The 18,500-nt window shown below is 52.3% G+C and overlaps 1 protein-coding gene across 1 annotated transcript in view; it reads left to right on the top strand.

Moving 5' to 3' along the window:
• Positions 1–18,268, top strand: part of LOC111154254 (teashirt zinc finger homeobox 1) — a 75,070-nt gene extending 56,802 nt beyond the window's left edge. The window contains exon 2 of the mRNA XM_022513756.1: positions 13,736–18,268. Coding sequence (XP_022369464.1) covers positions 13,736–16,923 — 3,188 coding nt within the window. The 3' untranslated portion in view covers positions 16,924–18,268. The remainder of the gene's footprint in view (positions 1–13,735) is intronic.
• The last annotated feature ends 232 nt before the right edge of the window (positions 18,269–18,500 follow it).

Genomic DNA, 18,500 nt, shown 5'->3' with positions numbered 1-18,500 from the left:
CAGCTCTTAGAGAGAAAGGCTGTCTAGTGGGGACAGTTGGAACAGAATTTGTTTTGTCTTTTCCGCTCCACGAATGGATCTTTTGTTTCCAAACCTTTGCCTAGAAGTGATTGAAGCTTATATGTTCTCCAAGGAGCCTGCCTGCAGCCGGGGTGCCCAGAGATGTGGTCGCTGGGCAGACTCAGGGCCACACGACCCCCTCGCCAGAGATCAAAGCGCAGATGTCTTCATACTGATTAGAAATTGTTGTTTGTTACATTTCTGAAAAGGAAGGTAATAACTAGTCGAAGGGCCCTGAGTCCCCCCCCCCCCGCCGCCCAATTATGTGGAGCACCCTCCCAGCCTCTGCCTCGGATCCCAGAGAGAAACAACGTGAAGAAGGTGCCAGGCTCATGCCCAGACTGGGACTCCGGCGCCTGTTCCATCCTTTCAGCCAGGAGACTGTCTCCAGCTCCACTGAAAGATGCAAATGAAGAGTGAAATCCATTCACCTGCCGAATTCACTTCTCTGGGTGCCCCAGGCATCCCGGGCCCGCAGTCTGCCTGTGCCCCCATCCCCGGTTTGCTCAATAATGCAGCAGGATTTTTGCTCCACCAAAGTGTCACCTCTCTAGGTGAGTTGTGCCAGTGTCTATGTGAAGTGACAGCCATCTTTGAGTACCAGCGTCTTTAACTGACTTCTCTTTCATCATTCATGTTGGAAAGGTAACATTTTCGACAAGGTTGTTTCCTCTCCCCACTCTTGTTTCTCCCTACCTCCTGCCTGTGCCTGCGCTCCTCTCCACTCTCTTAGCGCATCTGATCAAAACATCATCCCCGAGAAAGGCTTCCTTCTCCAAATTAAATGAGCCCAAGTAGCCTGGGAATTTCCACGAAGAAAGCAAGTGCAATGCTGATGTGGGAAGTTAATGAATCTGGTAACAGAGAGAACATTATCGAGCCTGGATAATATGATCTAGCGGTGTTCCGTCTCCCCACACGTCCTGTGAAGAATGTATGGAAGTCAGTTATGTGCCGTGATTCGAACATCTGTCCTGCCCCGTAATGGTGATTTGTATAAGTAATGGAAACAGGTTAAATACCTTCCATTCTAATGTTGCCGGCAGGGATGAAAATGAACATTTCAATGGAATCATCTCGACAGGGCAGAGCGGGGAGGGACCTGGACTGATTCATCTCTGTGCCTTTGGTGGTAGAGCCCTAATGAGAGTGCCCGCGCGTGCGCGTGTGTCATTCATCAGAGAGACGGGGAAGGGCAAGGGCAAGGAATCCTCCAAGATGAGAACAGTGGCCCAGCCATGCCAGTGCAGGGCACCGTTGTCCCCATGCAGGCGTCTGCTAACCCCACGCTCTCCCTTCTGAGGGACTGAGGGGGCGGGCAGGGGCTGGGGCTCTCTCCTCCTTCCTGGCGGGTAGCTGGCAAGGGGTAGCTTCAGCTGGTGAAACCCAAGGGTGGTCTCCCGATGCCTCTAGAACCCGGTCTCAAAGACTCGAAGGGAGGGAGGAGAACCTCTGTTTTCCTCATTTCCCTGTAATTCTAAATGGTCAGCTTTTAGCACATTTTTCCCCCCTTTGCCTAAAAGGTCACTTTCCATCCTTAATTGTCGAAAAAGCCATTTTATCTAAGTAGTTGGTGCTATTTCACATTTTTAAAATATTGAAAGTCATTCCTTTTCACTGTGTTCTAGACACATGACTCGACGTTTAGAGGAAATAATCGGGGTGTCCAGCAAGAGACACAGTCAGGCCAGGTGTCCCATAATGTCCTTGTCGATTTAGCTACGTGAATGTGGCTTATTCAATGTGTTTTCAGACTAAAATGCTAAATGCACACACTGTGTTTTCCAGGATCACCATCTTCCTCCAATCTAGACAGTATTTCTTAAAATCCAAGGGAGTTAAATATGACAACATTGAGTCGTCTAGCCTATTACATGAAATGCCCATATCCGAATGATTCCAGATATTTAAATCAGGGGTGGGGTGGGGGAAAGGGGAGCATCTCAGGTCTTTCACTTTATATCAGGATATTTTGTTATCAGGTAGGAACAGACACGGATGGGTGCTTGTTACCTTGTGTGGACGGGTATTTTGAGTAACCTGCTAGATTTTGTAGCTCAGTGTAAAGCTGACTTTTAGAAAGCAAGTTGTGTTCCGGGGAAAGCCTTTCTTCTACTGTTGGTTCAGCCCTTCTGGCCGGCGAGGTACCCACACTTCTGTTCATCTATCTGAGGAACAAGGATCACGAGGGGGCATTTTTCTGGTGCATTCACCTGTGATAGAATAGAAAACAGGACATTTCAGGAGAAGACCTTTCTGTTCTGTGTAATTGGGATGGAGATTCAGATGCAGGCGGGGGCCGGGGGGGACGAACCTAATTGCTCAGAGCCAGTGTTACAAAGACTCGAGGGAATTTGGAACTTTTCTACATTTACCCATTAAAAAACAAATACAGCTGTCACTTCTCACCATTCTTAAAATGACTATTGAATGGAGAAAATCTTGTTTTCTTGAAAGAAACAAAGATCTTTTTAAAAATGTTGGGCTGCAATTTGAGAAATATAATTTTTATCTAGTTTGCCAAAGATAAGATGTTTGTGCCTCATTGTATAATTACAATTTGAGATGAAAATATTTTTTCAGGCAATATGTGTATATTTACATTGTAAAGCAGCAGGGCACACATTGTTGGTGTCAGATTAAACTCTAACAGGGACCATATACATTGCCTTATGTCCACTTGCATTAGAATGCACAGAATCTCCTGTTGCTTAAGATGACAGCACATCTTTGGGGACACATTGGCGTCCAGAAGGCACATTTTATGACAAAAAATATTAACAAGATTTAATTTTTTTTAAAAGTGAAATCTAACCAGAAGATCTGGTTGGTTCCCATTTTGGGAATGATGAGGTCTATGTATTTTTTTATTTTTCTGTTCATTCACATATGCAAACACTCACATACATGCACACGTATGCACATATGAGCACACCCTCACAGTTTACACACATGCACACACGAATCCATGTGCACACCCACACATGTTCACACACATGCACACGCATGCACCGTTCACACACACACATGCACATAGCTGCACATTTGCACACGTGCACACACAGACATGAGTGCACGCAGTGCACATGCACACACATGCATAGTTCGCACAATGCACACGCGAATGCATGCACACAGCCACACGTGTCCACACAAATGCATGCGCATGCACACACGAACTCACACATGAACACCTATACACACACCTGCACATGTTCACATGTGCAGACGTGCACACCTGCACACACATCCACACACAAATGCACACACATGCACACACACCCATGAATACACACGTGTGCACACAGAGCTGGCAGCAGCTTCTCTCCTGCCTGGTGGGTGCTGATGTGTGATTGTTCAGGTGTGCTGTGCGGCTGCTAGGCGTGTTCTCCTGCTGACATTGGGACACACTGCGTGTGCTCAGAGTGTCACACTCCACAGCGCGTGCTAGGCTCAGGGAGGGCGGGGGGGATGATGGCAAAGCTGTTTTGACACAAAAAGAAGTGGCAGAAGATGATTTGGAGTCTTTGTTTTATTTGATGGGAAGAAATGTCATTTATTTCTGTAAGTAATTGTAAAAGGAGAATTTTATACAGCAGCTACCATTTCCAAGCTTACTCATTCATCAGATTTCCACGCGGGGGGTGGTGAGGGTGGAGGGGAGGTGGCGGCGCTGGTGGGGGGTTGGTGGAGCAGACGCAGTGGCGTGGGGCTGACTCGGTTTTCTGTGTAAAAGTAGCTGCTCGCATCAAAATCTCCCAGGCTGAGAAATTACATCCCTTCACCATGTGAAGTATATTCTTCTCACAGTTTCATTACCAGAAATAAAACGAGGACTATATTTTGGTACATTTGTAGCCATATGGATTTTTAGAAAGTTGTAGCTTGTAATGAAAACAAAAGATCATCACGAATAATTGCCTAAATTCCGAGTCGGACTCTCTCTCTCTCTCTCTCTCTCTCTCTGCCTCTGCCTAGGTAAACATTTTTAAAAAGCATCTAGGAAAGCAGTTATGAGAATTTACTGATAACAGTAGACACAAAACCAATTATTGTGATGAGAGAATGCTGCTTTCAGTCTTGGTAGTGTGGCTGTACCTGGGATTGTCACCGTTGTTACTCGGGTGTCTGTGATCTCGTGTTAAGCTTCCTGCCAGGTGTGGAAATGCTTATATAGGGTCCTGGGGCTCATGCTTGCTCACGGAGGTACAGGATCTACATCTGGCCACAGCATACTCAAGGATAAAAACTCCCCTGACTTTCTGGTACGAGTCAGCCTGTCCCTGGCATCTCCAAGTCTATGTGTTTCCCTGCACTGATGACATCATTGCCCCCCAAAAGTTCAAGTTCCCATTTCTCCTCTTTCATCCTGTGCCTTTGTGAGAATAAGACACTAGATTTGAAAGTAGGGACGCACTCCTGAGATGTGAGCCCTTCTGAGACGTGTGCCCTGGGTGGGCTGTGGAGCCTAGAAAGCCCTTTTTTCTCTCCGTCCTCACTCACTTGTGTGTCCCAATGCCTTTATTTAGGGATGTTCCCTCTGTAACAGAAGACGTGGTGGGGAACTGCAGGGGCACACCGTGTCTCCTGGATGGGGACACACTCGCTACTGGTTCATCGTGATGGCTCTTGTGCACGGCAGGCAGTGCAAGCACGGACAGGTGCTTGGGCTGAGTCACCTTCCTCGTGTTGATATCAGCCATTTGAAGAGAGTCCGTGCCCGAGTCTCCCCTTCTGATCTCCCAGTGCCATCTCTCAGGATGAACCTGACCCTACCTGATGAAAGTCTTTTCCGGTGTTGGTCAATAACACCAGGTTGGAACCCAGTGTTTTGGGCCTGGTTTGCTGATATTGGGTCTGTAGGCCCGGACTCATCAGACCACCAGAGTGTGGTGTCCGTCCTTCCTCAGTGTGGAGGCAGGTGCCAAAAGCATATGATGTCCCCCCGTGCTTGGCACCGGGCATGCATCTGTTGGCGACGGTGACACCATTAACTCGTGGAACAAGAGAACGTGTGCGTAGTTCATTAACATACCATCCAGCAGTAGTGATGTATACCTGTGATTTCCCAGGTTCATAGAAGGATGATTGACTTCTCGTTCTTCTCCATTTTAAGTTCTCTTTTAATTTTGCGAGGTTCTCATGAATTTTTCCTCTTTTTCTTCCTGATGTCCTTGAAAACCAGTGAAAGTCTGTGGTCTCTGTCTTCAGGTTTAAGCTCTGATTCGTGCTGTCCCACTGGCTCAGTTGCATCAATATAATGGGCGCAAGGATATTAGCTGGTGTGCTCATAGGGAAGGAGCCTCGAAAGGGGGTTTCTTCCTTCTCACTTAAGAACTCGACACTGAATTCTGGGGCAGTGAGCAAAAGAAGAAATTACAGTTCAGGAAGTTACCTGTGGATCCCTAATTAAAATTAGAGATGGGTAAAAATCACAGGCTATTGTGTTCACAGACTCTACTGTTCTTAAAAATGGCTCCTATCGGGTTTTAAATAAAGAAACGATTCCAGCATAAATCAGATGGTGTAGCAGACCAGTCCATTAGTGATTGGTACTAGGCAATTAAAATCTGCCAAAGTGACAGAAAATTTTTTTGCTCCTATCACATGTGAGCAGAAGTGGCCTTTCAGCTCTGCTTGGCAGAGTGTCAACCTTCCTGCAGAAAATCAGAACTTATGTTCGTAAATTAACATATATCCTGCTTGTATTGTAGTGTCCTTTTCCGAGTAGGAAGGAAGGAGCTCTGTACCTCTATCTGCTTTCTCTGCGTTTTTATTTCCCAGTATATTCTAACTTTCATCAAAACCACTGGCTCTCTTGGGAACAGAGGTGAAGTAACTTTACAAGTGATCAATTATAAATTTGGAAGAAAGCGTGTTTTGCGAGATTCCACAATGAATTGCAGCTGTGCACTCATCACTTAGGTGTGTGTGAGACCCTTTTGTGAACGGGCCCCTTGGAGTAGGTGTGTTTTGATCTAATGGCCATCTGTTCACTGTATCACATTTGCTGGTCTAAAACCTAGTTTGATGCAGATAAGCATGTAACTTGGTCTGATCATATAGTTTCACCAGGTGGCAATGTGATAGCGAAGTTTGGTATTTACTGTAAGCCTGTAACCAAGCAGGGACAGACCTGTGTTTGAGATTAGTCATTTTTAAATATCCGTTTTCCTCCTTCATAGCCAACTCTCAATTATGCGTGCTAATGAGGAAAAGAACTTGGGTAAACAAAGTTTCCCAGCCTGATCCTTGTCCTTTATTTCCACCAACTCGGGAGGAGCAGCTAACCAGGAACGCATTTGCGGTCCTGGCGAGTTCCCACCCGCCTTCGTTGCTCTGCTCCCTGGTGGAAGGTGTGGTCACCAGGGGAACTGCCAGATGGCAGAGGCAGATGGAGGGCCTGGGGGATGCAGAAGTTCCAGAACAAACCTCCTGAGCCAACCCTGGTCCTGATTCTGAGTCCGGTTGTGAGATGCACCGTCCACCCGAAGCCGAGGCCCCGTCATGGGTCGGCTCTTGTCGGGACGAACGTTCCTTATTTTGTTCCAATGGTTCGAAGTTGGCAACAGCTTGTGAGGTGTGCGGCAAAGCAGGGGTGCGTCTGATGGTGTACGGGGCTGGCCCCTCCACATGCATTTCCCAGCTCATTTTGCATCTGCAGGGCGTGAGGAGGACGCAGGAGGGCTGCAGTCAAGGACTTAGCCTCGAGGGAGGCAGGCTGCCTTTGCTGTGAGCACTTACTAGAGCCCCGCCTCCCCCAAAGACACCAGTAGTCGTCCTGAATGTGGTTTGAGGAAACTAAGGGGCCCTGACAAGTGGTTGGGCCCTACTGTCCATAGGTGACAGGGCTGGGGCTCCTCGCCAGGTGTCTCACCTGTTTGCCCTCACGTCACAAAAGTGATGGGCATCTGTCCTTCAGGAGGGGTCCCAGCTGTGGCCTCATTTGCCTGGACCCTCTAGAGACACGCCAGTGGAATGTCACCCTCCCCCACACACCCTGGCCTCCAGGTCCAGGCTGCCCAGGTCACCCCTTACCTCGAGCACCCCTCGCACACACTCTGTGCCCCTGCGTGTGTGGCAGGTATGGCTCAGGGGCCTCGTCTTGAAAAGCTGGTTAGCCCGTTCCTCCAGATGCAGACGTGGCAAAACCAAAAGCCTCCTTCCCTGCCACCTGCTGAACCCCTGCGTCTGGCCGGACTTTCCAGGCGTCATGTTCTGGGTATGGTGTGCGAATCTCCATCTTCAGTACAGCCCTGTCCTCGAGGCCAGCCTTCTCGTCCTCCCCAGGCCCAAACTCTTAAATGGGAACTCAGTCGCTTTTAGGGCCTTCTGAGGCCTCTGACCCCGCAATGTCAGTGCCCTTGGTCCGAGCCCAGATTTGGAAGGCAGGAGCCATTGGGATTTCCCCAGGAGGCTCGAGCATTGCTTTTAAAGGGGCGGAGAGGGCTGGAGCCCAGCTGACCCTGGGGGAGCCTCAGGAAGCTCCATCCATCAGCTCTCCGGGGGTGGTGGAGAGGAGTGGGAGGTTGGGGTCACTGTGTGGGGTGGGTGCTGGCGGCTGTGAGCACGCAGGAGTTGCTGCTCTGAGAATTCTGTGTTTATGGTCATCGTTAGTGCTGGGGACGTGGAGCCAAGGCAGCCCTTGAAGTTCTCGGAACGGGGGGCAGATGGGTAAGGCAGGCTGGCTCCGTGGCTTGAAGAGTTAGTCTGGAAGGTTCAGTGCGGCTCCTTCACGCCTTCCTCTGTATGAAAGTCGAATCCTTTGCACCTGTTATGGGCTGTGGCCATCCCACGTGACCGTGAACATCCCGACCTGCGCTTGGGCCGGTGAGCCCGTGGAATGGGCCACTGGAATGCAGATGACCGGGTTAAGGGATATGTTGTCTGCAGAAGCTAATTTTACCCTGCCCATCTCATCTGAAGAGGGAGCGGGAAAACAACTCTAGGGTCAGAAGGCTGTCACAGTGCAGACACAGGGGAGGGGGCCCCGGCTGCCCCTCTGGGTCCACACTTCCTCCGGCCCCTTGATTATTACCACTGAGATGTGAACTCACTCAAAAAACAGGTCAGTGGGCTAAAACAACACGGTAGAGGAGCCAAACAGCCAGGAGAAGCCAACCTTCCAGGACTGATAGCTGGGAGAGTAGATGGTGAAGGCGCACACCCTAAGGTTCTAGAAGGCTGACGTGGTGCAGCGTGGTGACCCTCGAGCGGGCGGGCTGAGGGCCGCCGGAGAGGCCCTGGCACCCGTGGCGTCTGCGGGACTCGGCAGCCTTCTCCAGAACACACTGGGGACGGGGATGCTCCTCCCAGAAGCAGGAGACCCTCCTGCCCACTGTAGTCCCTCTTACCGGAACCCACATCCCATCTGCACCCCTCACTGTTCCTGCCCCCCTTTACTTTTTAACATGTTTTGAAAAATAATAGTTAATGAAGCCCTTTGCACATTTCTACTCCCAGGCCAAGCCCTCCCTTCATGGGGGGGGCGCCGTTCCCAGGATCCGGCTAGTGGTTGCTGGGGTCTCGCCGAAGGGTTGCTGCCAGCTCTTTTCTTCCAGAAACAGTATGAGGTAGCTAATCCCTGTTTGCTGAGCCGAAAACACTGAAGAAGGTCTTGAAGGTAGAGATATTTATCAAGAGCAGTGTCTCTCCACATGACCATAGATTCATTATCTAGGAAAAAACCCATTATTCTTTTCAAACAATTTTTCCCTTGTTCCATGTACACAGTTTTTGTCATTTGCTTTTTTCACTTAATGACCTGCCCAAGTCATTAAAGATACTTTTTAACGTTTGAATGATAGTCCATCCTCAGAATAAACTACAAATCAGTTAATTCTCTTTTATTGTTGATCATTCTGAGTGTTGCCATCTTGTCTGGAATGACACGATGAAGGACATCTTTGTGCACGAAGCGTTTTCTGTGTTTCATACCGTGATCCTGGCTTTCTATCCGAAAGTGAAATTATTGGGCCAAAGAGTGTCCACATTTCAGACTCTCCTCTTGCTGCCATGACTGGAGCATGTTCTAAACACTCTGTACAGAACGGCTTTGGGTCGCTCACGTCCACAGCATGGATGGGATGTGCTCCCTGGCGTTGGGATGCTGACAGGGGGAAGCAGCTTCATCCTGAGGTGGCTGGGGGAAGGGGCCTGCCTGGGAGTCAGGTCACCCGTGTGGATAGCCCGTGGTTCCTTCCCCGTGGGACTGGGGGAGCTGCTCAGCTTCGTGGAGACTTGGCTTCCTCACCTGCAGAACGGGCATCTCAGTGACGCTGCCTCGGAGGCTCGTGGGGTGGAAGGAGGTGGTAGTATGGGCAGGGCCCCGTGAGCTGCAGGTGGGGTGGCCTGAGCATGTGAGCGGAGTGCAAGTTCATGGTCTGGACACGAGGAGGGGCAGGTAAACCTCTCCCAGTCCTTTAGGGGATGGTGGATTTGGTCGGGGATTAAGAAGGCGAGGGATGGAGGTGACATCTGAGCCTCGCCTCGAGGATAGTGTCGTTCACAAGGTGGGGTGGGGTCCTGCCTGGGACCAGGTTGCACTCAAGCCTGGACGCGTGGCAGGGGAGGGGTCTGTCTGGGGTTTTGTAGCCCCTGGCAGGACATGGCTTTCATGGAGGTTTTGACTCTGGGATTGTGAGAGTGGGGCTCCCCAGGCCAGCCTGGAGGACGAAGGCTACAGGACAAGAGGGGAGGCCCGGCTGGATGGCTCTGCAGCGCGTGCTGGGCCATGTCGGGGGGGGGGGGGGGGCTTCATTGGGGGGGGGGGGGGGGGGGTGGATACAGGGTTGGGGAACTAGGACAACCATTGCTTTTCTGGAAGGGGTAACTTGTTTGGGATGGTTCATGACCACTGATTTAGGGGGTTCTTGAATTCAGGAGAAAGTGTGCTGTTATCTGGGGAGGGGACAGAAGGAGCATTGCGTTTGCACGTAACTGACTTGGGAGTGTCCGGAACACTCACATCATGACAAATTCATGTCATATCAGTTGGAGCTGCTTCTTTGTGTGAGACATGGGGCTGGCTCTGAAAACATGTGGGAAGGGGAAGGCATGACAAAGCCCAGGCTTCGGATGCCATCCCCTGATGAGGCTATGACCAGCAGACCTGGGGAGGGGACATGGATTTGGGGGTCATAGGCTTGCACTGGGAGACTCCCGGAAGGGGTGCGCATGGGCATGAAAGAGCCCAGTGTGCGATAAGCAAGAGCCACAGGATGGGGCGGCCAGAGGCAGCCAGTGCACTGGCCCAAGGGCAGGAGGGTCAACACATACCATCCCCAGGAGCATGGCTGGGACAGGAGGGACCTTGACGCTGCTTCCCCACAGGCGTGCTTGGAAGGGGGGCATCTGAGCCCGGGTCAGGGAAAGCAGGGAGGATCCTGGGCTTCACCTGAGAGCACACTGGGGTTCCCTCCCCACGAGTCCAGCAGGCCAGGCACAGCGGGGATCCCTCCCTGGAATACCATGGATGCAGGTACCCAGGTGGGGAAAAGCTCACTGAAAACCCATACCTCTTAGGAGGGTTTCCTTGTGGAAGAGGCTTGGGGCTGCTCTGTGTGGTTCCACCTGACACCCCAGTCATGGTCGCCTCGGGGCTGTGGAGTGGTCGGTGAAACTCATTTCGGCTCAACCCAGGAGCTTCCGGGTGTAGACTGGACTGCCTCAGGAGGAAGGCGGCCTGGGATGGAGTGTGGTCTGATCACCCCCCAGTCGGTCAGGGGAGGGAATGCCTGAGGGGGCAGGCAGGTGCCAACTTAGTTGTGTCTGTGCCATTCCAGACTTGGAGAGGCCCCCTTTGCAGCTGAGGGCTGGCGGGTACCGCACAAACCCTAATGCTGTTACAGGGTGTTTCCTGGCTCTGGGCTCCCAGAGCCCAGACAGAAGTCCTTTCTTTATTCAGCTCACATGGATGGGTGCCCGCTGGGGTGTAGACAGTGGGCAGTCCCGCTTCCATCCCGTGAGGGAGACAGACCAGCTGACAGGTGACACGGGGAACAGACCCACAGTGATGGGCCTCCCAGGCTGAGCCAAATGGGTTCAGATAACACCTTTCCTTGATGGCCGCTTGAGTGGCTCAGTTGGTCAAGTGGCTGCCTTCAGCCTGGGTCGTGGTCCTGGGCTTCTGGGATCGAGCCCCCGGTCGGGCTTCCCACTCAGCGTGGAGCTGCCTCTCCATCTCCCTCTGCTGTTCCCCTGCTTGTGCTCTCTCTCTTCAAAACAACAACAAACACTTCCTTGAAATTAGTTTTAATTACTTGCTAGGGCATGAACGTTGCTTTCACAGAAGTGGACAGACCACGTCTCGTAGGTGACCTCCTCCCGTGGACGCTGGTTTGGGAGCTGCCCGAGGGTGAGTTACCAGAGCTGCTGGGGGACCTGGCACCCGCATCTTCGCACGGGTTCCGCCCTGCCGGGTGCCTCCGAGCCTTGGCTGTCCCCAGCGGAACCCACAGAGGTGGACCTCGGGGCCGGCCCAGCTTGGGAAGAGGCAGCGAGGCTGCCTGGGCCCCTTGGCTGAGGACCTGAGTGTTGAACCTTCCAACCCTGCACTGTCCTAAAACTTCAATAATTATAGACAAAATGAAGATGACATTCAACTCGGCAGTCTCTCCCCCCCCCCCCTTTTTTTTTTTTTTTTTTTAGTTTTCTGAGCTTTACAGCTCGCAGGAGGGCGGTGGGATGTGTGCAGCGCATCCAGATGCCGGCGCGTGGGGTGAGGCCTCTGCGGCGCGGGCGGTGATCTTGCGCGCGGGCCGCGAGGTGCCGACTGCACCGGCCGCACTCGCTCGCGGACGCTGCTCGGTGCGGGCTCGGCTGTGAGCCGCGTGATCGCGCATGCTCAGCCCGCGGGTCGCCCGCGCTCAGGGGCGGGAAGCGGCCCACGCCGTGCGCTGCTGAGAGGCCGACGCAACGACCAAGTCGAGGGATTCCCCGCGCGTGCGCGTGAGAGTGCGTGCGCGTGCGTGCGTCCTGCGGGGACTGTGTGTGCTCGTGCTCGGAGTGCGCGCCACCCCATCCCCAGACCCTCTGTTTGCAGCTGCTGGTCCTCCCAGGTCCCCTCCTCCTGGCCCGGCGTCCGCCCCGCGGGCCGGCGTGTTCTCCGTCTCCTTCCTGCGGTTTCTGGGGACGCGTCTGCTCTCAGCCTGGTTCCCCTAGGATGGGGCTCTGATAAGGTGATAATGAGTGACCCTATTTAATGAGACACCCCTCTCGCCTCATAGCAGTGCGTTTTTCTGGGGGCTTCCTGGAAAATGTCTTAGCCCCAGATTTCCCAAGGAGCGCATGGAACACTCGTTTGGGTAGTTGTTTCCTCAAAAACAAAAATTAAAAATAAATAAATTCACATTGGTCAAATAAGAGGTAGTGCATGCCATAAGCTCCCTTGGGGACTTAACAAGACCGGTCACCTGTTAAAGAATCTGAAATGTCCTGCAGTCAAAACCAGGTTTCATCTAAGGATTTATGCACCCTCCAGACCTCTCATTCACGTGACAGTTGTCAGTGCCCTGTGGCTTCCTCTGGGAGGTGGCGTCTTTGACTCCAGAAGTCGCTGCACATGCAGCCTGCTGTAGGCCATCAGAGCGAGTACTACAGGCTCTGTTAAAATTAAAAAAAAAAAAAAAAAAAAAGAAGTTTTTATTGTGGGTAAAACATTCATCACGTGAAAGTTAACATTTTAACCATTTTCAAGTGGAAAGTTATGTGGCGTCGACTTTCACACTGTTGTGCATTCATCCCCACCGTCTTTCTGCGGAACGTTTCCTCTTCTAGGGCTGAAACTGTCCCCGTGAACTACCACTTCCCCATCGCCCTCCTTCAGCCCCTGCAAACCACACTCTGCTCTCTGTCCCTGCGAATGTGACTCCTTATCCTAGGTGCTTCCTGTAGGTGGAATCCTATGGTACGTGCCCTCCTCTGCCCAGCGCATCTCCCTGAAACGCCTTCAGGTTTTTCCTCGCTGTAGTGCGGGTCAGGTTCCTAACTTAGAGGCTGAATACTATTCCTTCGTGTACTACACATGTTTAGTCCCTCCGTTCATTTGTCAGTGGATACTTGGGTTATCTACACCCTTTGGTGCTTATAAATAATGCTGCTTTGTACAACTGTCTACTGTCCCCGTGCAGGTGATGTCCACTCTGTCCGGGCAGGGGGCTGGAAGTGGTATATTTTGTCCTTCTTTTTAGGGAAGACCAGAGTACTTTCATCGTGTGTCCTTGTGGAGGCTTTTTATTTATGGAGACCATAGGATACTGTTTGTGGACTGTCTTGCCCTGCAAGTTGACAGGTCCCACCTGATGGGGAGGCATGACGGACCCGCCTGTCACTTAGGGAAGGAACAGCCTCTGGGAGGAGGTGGCCGGGCTCCCCCTCGGGCCCCGCTGTGGCGGCCAAGGTGATGTTTTCAGGAAGGGGTCAGGCAGAAACTGGCCCTTTAGTGGTGTTTCCTTGGCTGACAGTGTGTTTGCTCAGGAGGAGGAGGGTATCGTCCTGTTGGAAACCTTATTCCCCCAGGAGCCTCAGAGTGGGTCATTCCTTAAAGCAGGGGGAGCCTTCCCGCCCGGGCTCTTGGCTGAGAAAACATCTTTTTAAAGATCATCTAACTGCTGGGGAGGCCGTGTCCTTGAAGATGATTTATTTCCCCTGACTGTGTTTCATTTTTCTCTCCTAGCTTATGTTCCTGAGGAAGAACTGAAGGCAGCAGAAATAGATGAAGAGAACGTGGAGGAGGACGGGCTGTCTCTGGACATCCCGGAAAGCGACTACGTGTGCAATGAGGACCCTGAGATCAAGGAAGCTCAGAGCTACCAGAACTCCCCTGTCAGCTCCGCAACAAACCAGGACGCTGGCTACGGGTCGCCCTTCAGCGAGAACAGCGACCAGCTCGTCCACTTCAAAAGCTCTTCCTCCAGAGAGGAGAAGGAGGACCCACAGGGCCCGGACAGCGTCTCCTACCCCCAGGACAGCTTGGCCCAGATCAAGGCTGTGTATGCGAACTTGTTCTCCGAGTCCTGCTGGTCCAGCCTGGCCCTGGATTTGAAGAAGTCGGGTTCGACCCCCAGCAACAACGATGCGGGCCAGAAGGAGGGCTCCACCCCTGCCCCCACACCCCCCGCCTGCACGGCGGGCGCCACGGGCACCACGGCCAGCACCCCCAGCTCGGGCTCGGGCTCGGGCTCCGGCAGCGGCGGCAGCGGCGGCTCGGGGTACGACTGGCATCAGGCCGCGCTGGCCAAGACGCTGCAGCAGACACCCTCGTATGGGCTGCTCCCCGAGCCCAGCCTCTTCAGCACCGTGCAGCTATACCGGCAGAACAACAAGCTGTACGGCTCGGTGTTCACGGGCGCCAGCAAGTTCCGCTGCAAGGACTGCAGCGCCGCGTACGACACGCTGGTGGAGCTGACCGTGCACATGAACGAGACGGGGCACTACCGCGATGACAACAGGGACAAGGACTCCGAGAAGACCAAGCGGTGGTCCAAGCCCAGGAAACGCTCACTGATGGAGATGGAAGGCAAGGAGGACGCCCAGAAGGTACTCAAGTGCATGTACTGTGGCCACTCCTTCGAGTCCCTGCAGGACCTGAGCGTCCACATGATCAAGACAAAGCATTACCAGAAAGTGCCTCTGAAGGAGCCGGTGCCGGCCATCACCAAGCTGGTCCCTTCCACCAAGAAGCGCGCCCTGCAGGACCTGGCGTCCCCGTGTTCGCCGGAACCCGCGGGGCTTGGTGCCGACGCCGTGCTCAGCGAGGTGGCCAAGGACCAGAAGACTGGCAACCCGTACGTGACGCCCAACAACCGTTACGGCTACCAGAATGGCGCCAGCTACACCTGGCAGTTCGAGGCCCGCAAGGCGCAGATCCTCAAGTGCATGGAGTGTGGGAGCTCACACGACACGCTGCAACAGCTCACCGCCCACATGATGGTCACCGGCCACTTCCTCAAGGTCACCACCTCGGCCTCCAAGAAGGGCAAGCAGCTGGTGCTGGACCCGGTGGTGGAAGAGAAGATCCAGTCCATACCCCTGCCCCCCACCACGCACACCCGGCTGCCCGCCACCCACATCAAGAAGCAGCCCGACTCCCCTGCGGGCACCACGCCCTCCGAGGACAAGAAGGAGCCCGAGAAGGACAAGGCGCCAGCGGTGGGCGAGGCAGACAAGAAGGTCAAGGAGGAGAGCGAGGACACCCCCGAGAAGTTCGAGCCCACTGCCCTGTATCAGTACCTCCGCGAGGAGGACCTGGACGATAGTCCCAAGGGCGGGGTGGACATCCTCAAGTCCCTGGAGAACACGGTCTCCACGGCCATCAGCAAAGCGCAGAATGGTGCGCCCTCGTGGGGCGGCTACCCCAGCATCCATGCGGCCTACCAGCTGCCCGGCGCTGTGAAGCCGCTGCCCGCCGTGCAGAGTGTGCAGGTGCAGCCGTCCTATGCCGGCGGCGTGAAGTCGCTGGCCCCAGAGCACAGCGCGCTGCTGCACTCCCCGGGGAGCCTCACGCCGCCGCCGCACAAGAGCAACGTGTCCGCCATGGAGGAGCTGGTGGAGAAGGTCACCGGCAAGGTCAGCGTGAAGAAGGAGGAGCGGCCCGCTGCTGACAGGGAGAAGGGCTCCCCGGCCAAGGCTGTGTCCCCCGTGGCCAAAGAGAATAAAGACTTCCCCCGCGCAGAGGATGGCGGCAGCGGCAAGGCCACGCAGAAGAAGGGCCCGGAGGTGGAGGCGGGAAAGGCCAAAAAGGAGGGTGTGCTGGACACGCACACCCCGAACGGCACCGAGCCTCTGAAGGCCAAAGTCACCAATGGCTGTAATAACCTGGGGATCATCACGGACCACTCAGCGGAGCCCTCCTTTATCAACCCGCTCAGCGCGCTGCAGTCCATCATGAACACGCACTTGGGCAAGGTGTCCAAGCCCGTGAGCCCATCGCTGGACCCGCTGGCCATGCTGTACAAGATCAGCAACAGCATGCTGGACAAGCCGGTCTACCCCGCCGCCCCCATCAAGCAGGCGGACGCCATCGACCGCTACTACTACGACAACAGCGACCAGCCCATCGACCTGACCAAGGCCAAAAGCAAGCCCCTGGTCTCCAGCGCGGCCGACCCCGTGGCGTCCCCTCTCCGGGAGAGCGCCCTCATGGACATCTCCGACATGGTGAAGAACCTCACGGGCCGGCTGACCCCCAAGTCCTCCACGCCCTCCACCGTGTCCGAGAAGTCGGATGCTGATGGCAGCAGCTTCGAGGAAGCACTGGATGAGCTGTCGCCCGTGCACAAGAGGAAGGGACGCCAGTCCCACTGGAACCCCCAGCACCTGCTGCTCCTGCAGGCGCAGTTTGCCTCGAGCCTGCGGGAGACGCCGGAGGGTAAGTACATCATGTCGGACCTGGGCCCGCAGGAGCGCGTGCACATCTCCAAGTTTACTGGGCTGTCCATGACCACCATCAGCCACTGGCTGGCCAACGTGAAGTATCAGCTGAGGAGGACAGGGGGTACCAAGTTCCTGAAGAACCTGGACACAGGGCATCCTGTTTTCTTTTGCAACGATTGTGCCTCTCAGTTCAGAACTGCTTCTACGTACATAAATCACCTAGAAACACACTTGGGCTTCAGCTTGAAGGATCTCTCCAAGCTGCCACTAAATCAGATTCAAGAACAGCAGAATGTTTCAAAAGTCCTGGCAAACAAAGCCCTGGGCCCGGTCGGGGCTGCCGACGACGAAGGGGGCTCCACATTCCAATGCAAGCTTTGCAACCGGACTTTCGCAAGCAAGCACGCAGTCAAACTGCACCTTAGTAAGACCCACGGCAAGTCCCCTGAGGACCACCTGATCTACGTGACGGAGCTGGAGAAACAGTAGCGTCCAGAAGCACGAGGGACCGCGGCACATTGCACTACACGTTGTCTTTGGACTGCACTAGGCCTGGGCTGAGCCTCCGAAATCAGCCTTCCCTTTGTTGCCGAGCTGGCTGTCTGGACCTTGGTTTTTTTCTTACACATATTTTGTAGTTATATTTATATGCTCTTTGTCCGATTGTGCATGTTATTTTTCTTTTTCTGTGAGTCAAAGTCTGACCTTTATTTTCAACATCTGTTCTTGATGTTAAGCTATCTTCTGTAGGAAATAGTGGGCACACTACTCAGAGACATGCATTTAGCAGAGAAGAAAGACACAAATAACAATGATAAAAAGACATCCTAAAATTACAAAGTTGCCATGACAATAAAGGTCATAGAACCTGGTAGTGTCAAATTTAACCCTTTGAGGACTGCAATTGCATTTCTGTGCCTTTCACTCAAAAAAAAAAAAAAAAGAAAAAAAGGCTTAAAGGCATTTCATTCAGATCAAAAGCTGTGTCAGACACAAAACTTATTTAATAATTAAAAAAATGAGCTTTTATATGCAGAACTGGTTTGTGAAGGAAACATGCATGCAGCTGTCGGAAGATAGAAAGTTGTCTAGGAGTCGTGGGGTTAGGAAGCCACAGCTTTACACATTGAAAATGAAACAAAACAAAAAAAAACACAAAAAAAACCACCACCACCACCACCACCACCAAACACCCCAGTTGCCACTATGCCCAAACCCTCTGGATGCTGAAAAAAAAAATGCCACTTTCGGCAAAAAAAAGTATGCAAGCTATTATTTAAAAATGTGTAAAAATGCTATTTCTTTTTTTCCTGTAAAATACTGCGGTTTATAGTTATTTACAAATGTAAGCTTTGGTATAAGCTGACCTTTCTATAGCGTGCTGCATTGGTAAATGAAAAAAACATGGGGCAAACGTTGGAGTCCTTTCCTTGTAAATTGCCAGCATCAGCTTAAAAACTCCTCTATGTTACATATCGTACCATTTTAATCTATTCAACTTTCTTTGTACCTTCTGGCTGTATGCTTTCTCTTTTAACTTTTTATATTGTCATTTTATATTAAATTTCTGTGTATATAATGTAAAACCACAATTTTTGAATAAAATTTAGTTCCTGCAGCTTGATTTAAATAGAGAAGTTTTACTGGTACCTGCGTCTTTCCAGATGCATGTATATCAGACAAAAATAAATAAATGGAAACAAAGCAAGCAATGCACTATTAATTATACATTTTGATGTTCTATCATTAATATTGTACAGTACATTTTGGTTCACACAATTAAATCCACTGTTTTCTCAAATGTAAAATAAACCCACAAGCAGTTCTTGATTTACATAGATTGTCGTGTCGTCATTATATTGCCTTCGAGAGGTCATTTCAGCAGCAAGAGGTGTTGCTCATGCGGTCAACCAACAACAAGTTGATTCGGAATTCTCTCTGCGTGGTTTAGATGCCGACGTGCTCCGTTCATATACGTGTTGCATTTTTAAAAAATAATCATGAAATGTGTTAACTCTGCCGGGGGCCACGGATGACGGAGTTGAGCCCCTGAGTGCTGGATGGCT

Source organism: Enhydra lutris, unplaced genomic scaffold (assembly GCF_002288905.1).
Source record: "Enhydra lutris kenyoni isolate GAN:26980312 unplaced genomic scaffold, ASM228890v2 scaffoldscaffold36, whole genome shotgun sequence".
NCBI lineage: Eukaryota > Metazoa > Chordata > Mammalia > Carnivora > Mustelidae > Enhydra > Enhydra lutris.
Note: the sequence above shows the minus strand (reverse complement) of the source record. Positions and strands in the feature narration are given on the sequence as shown.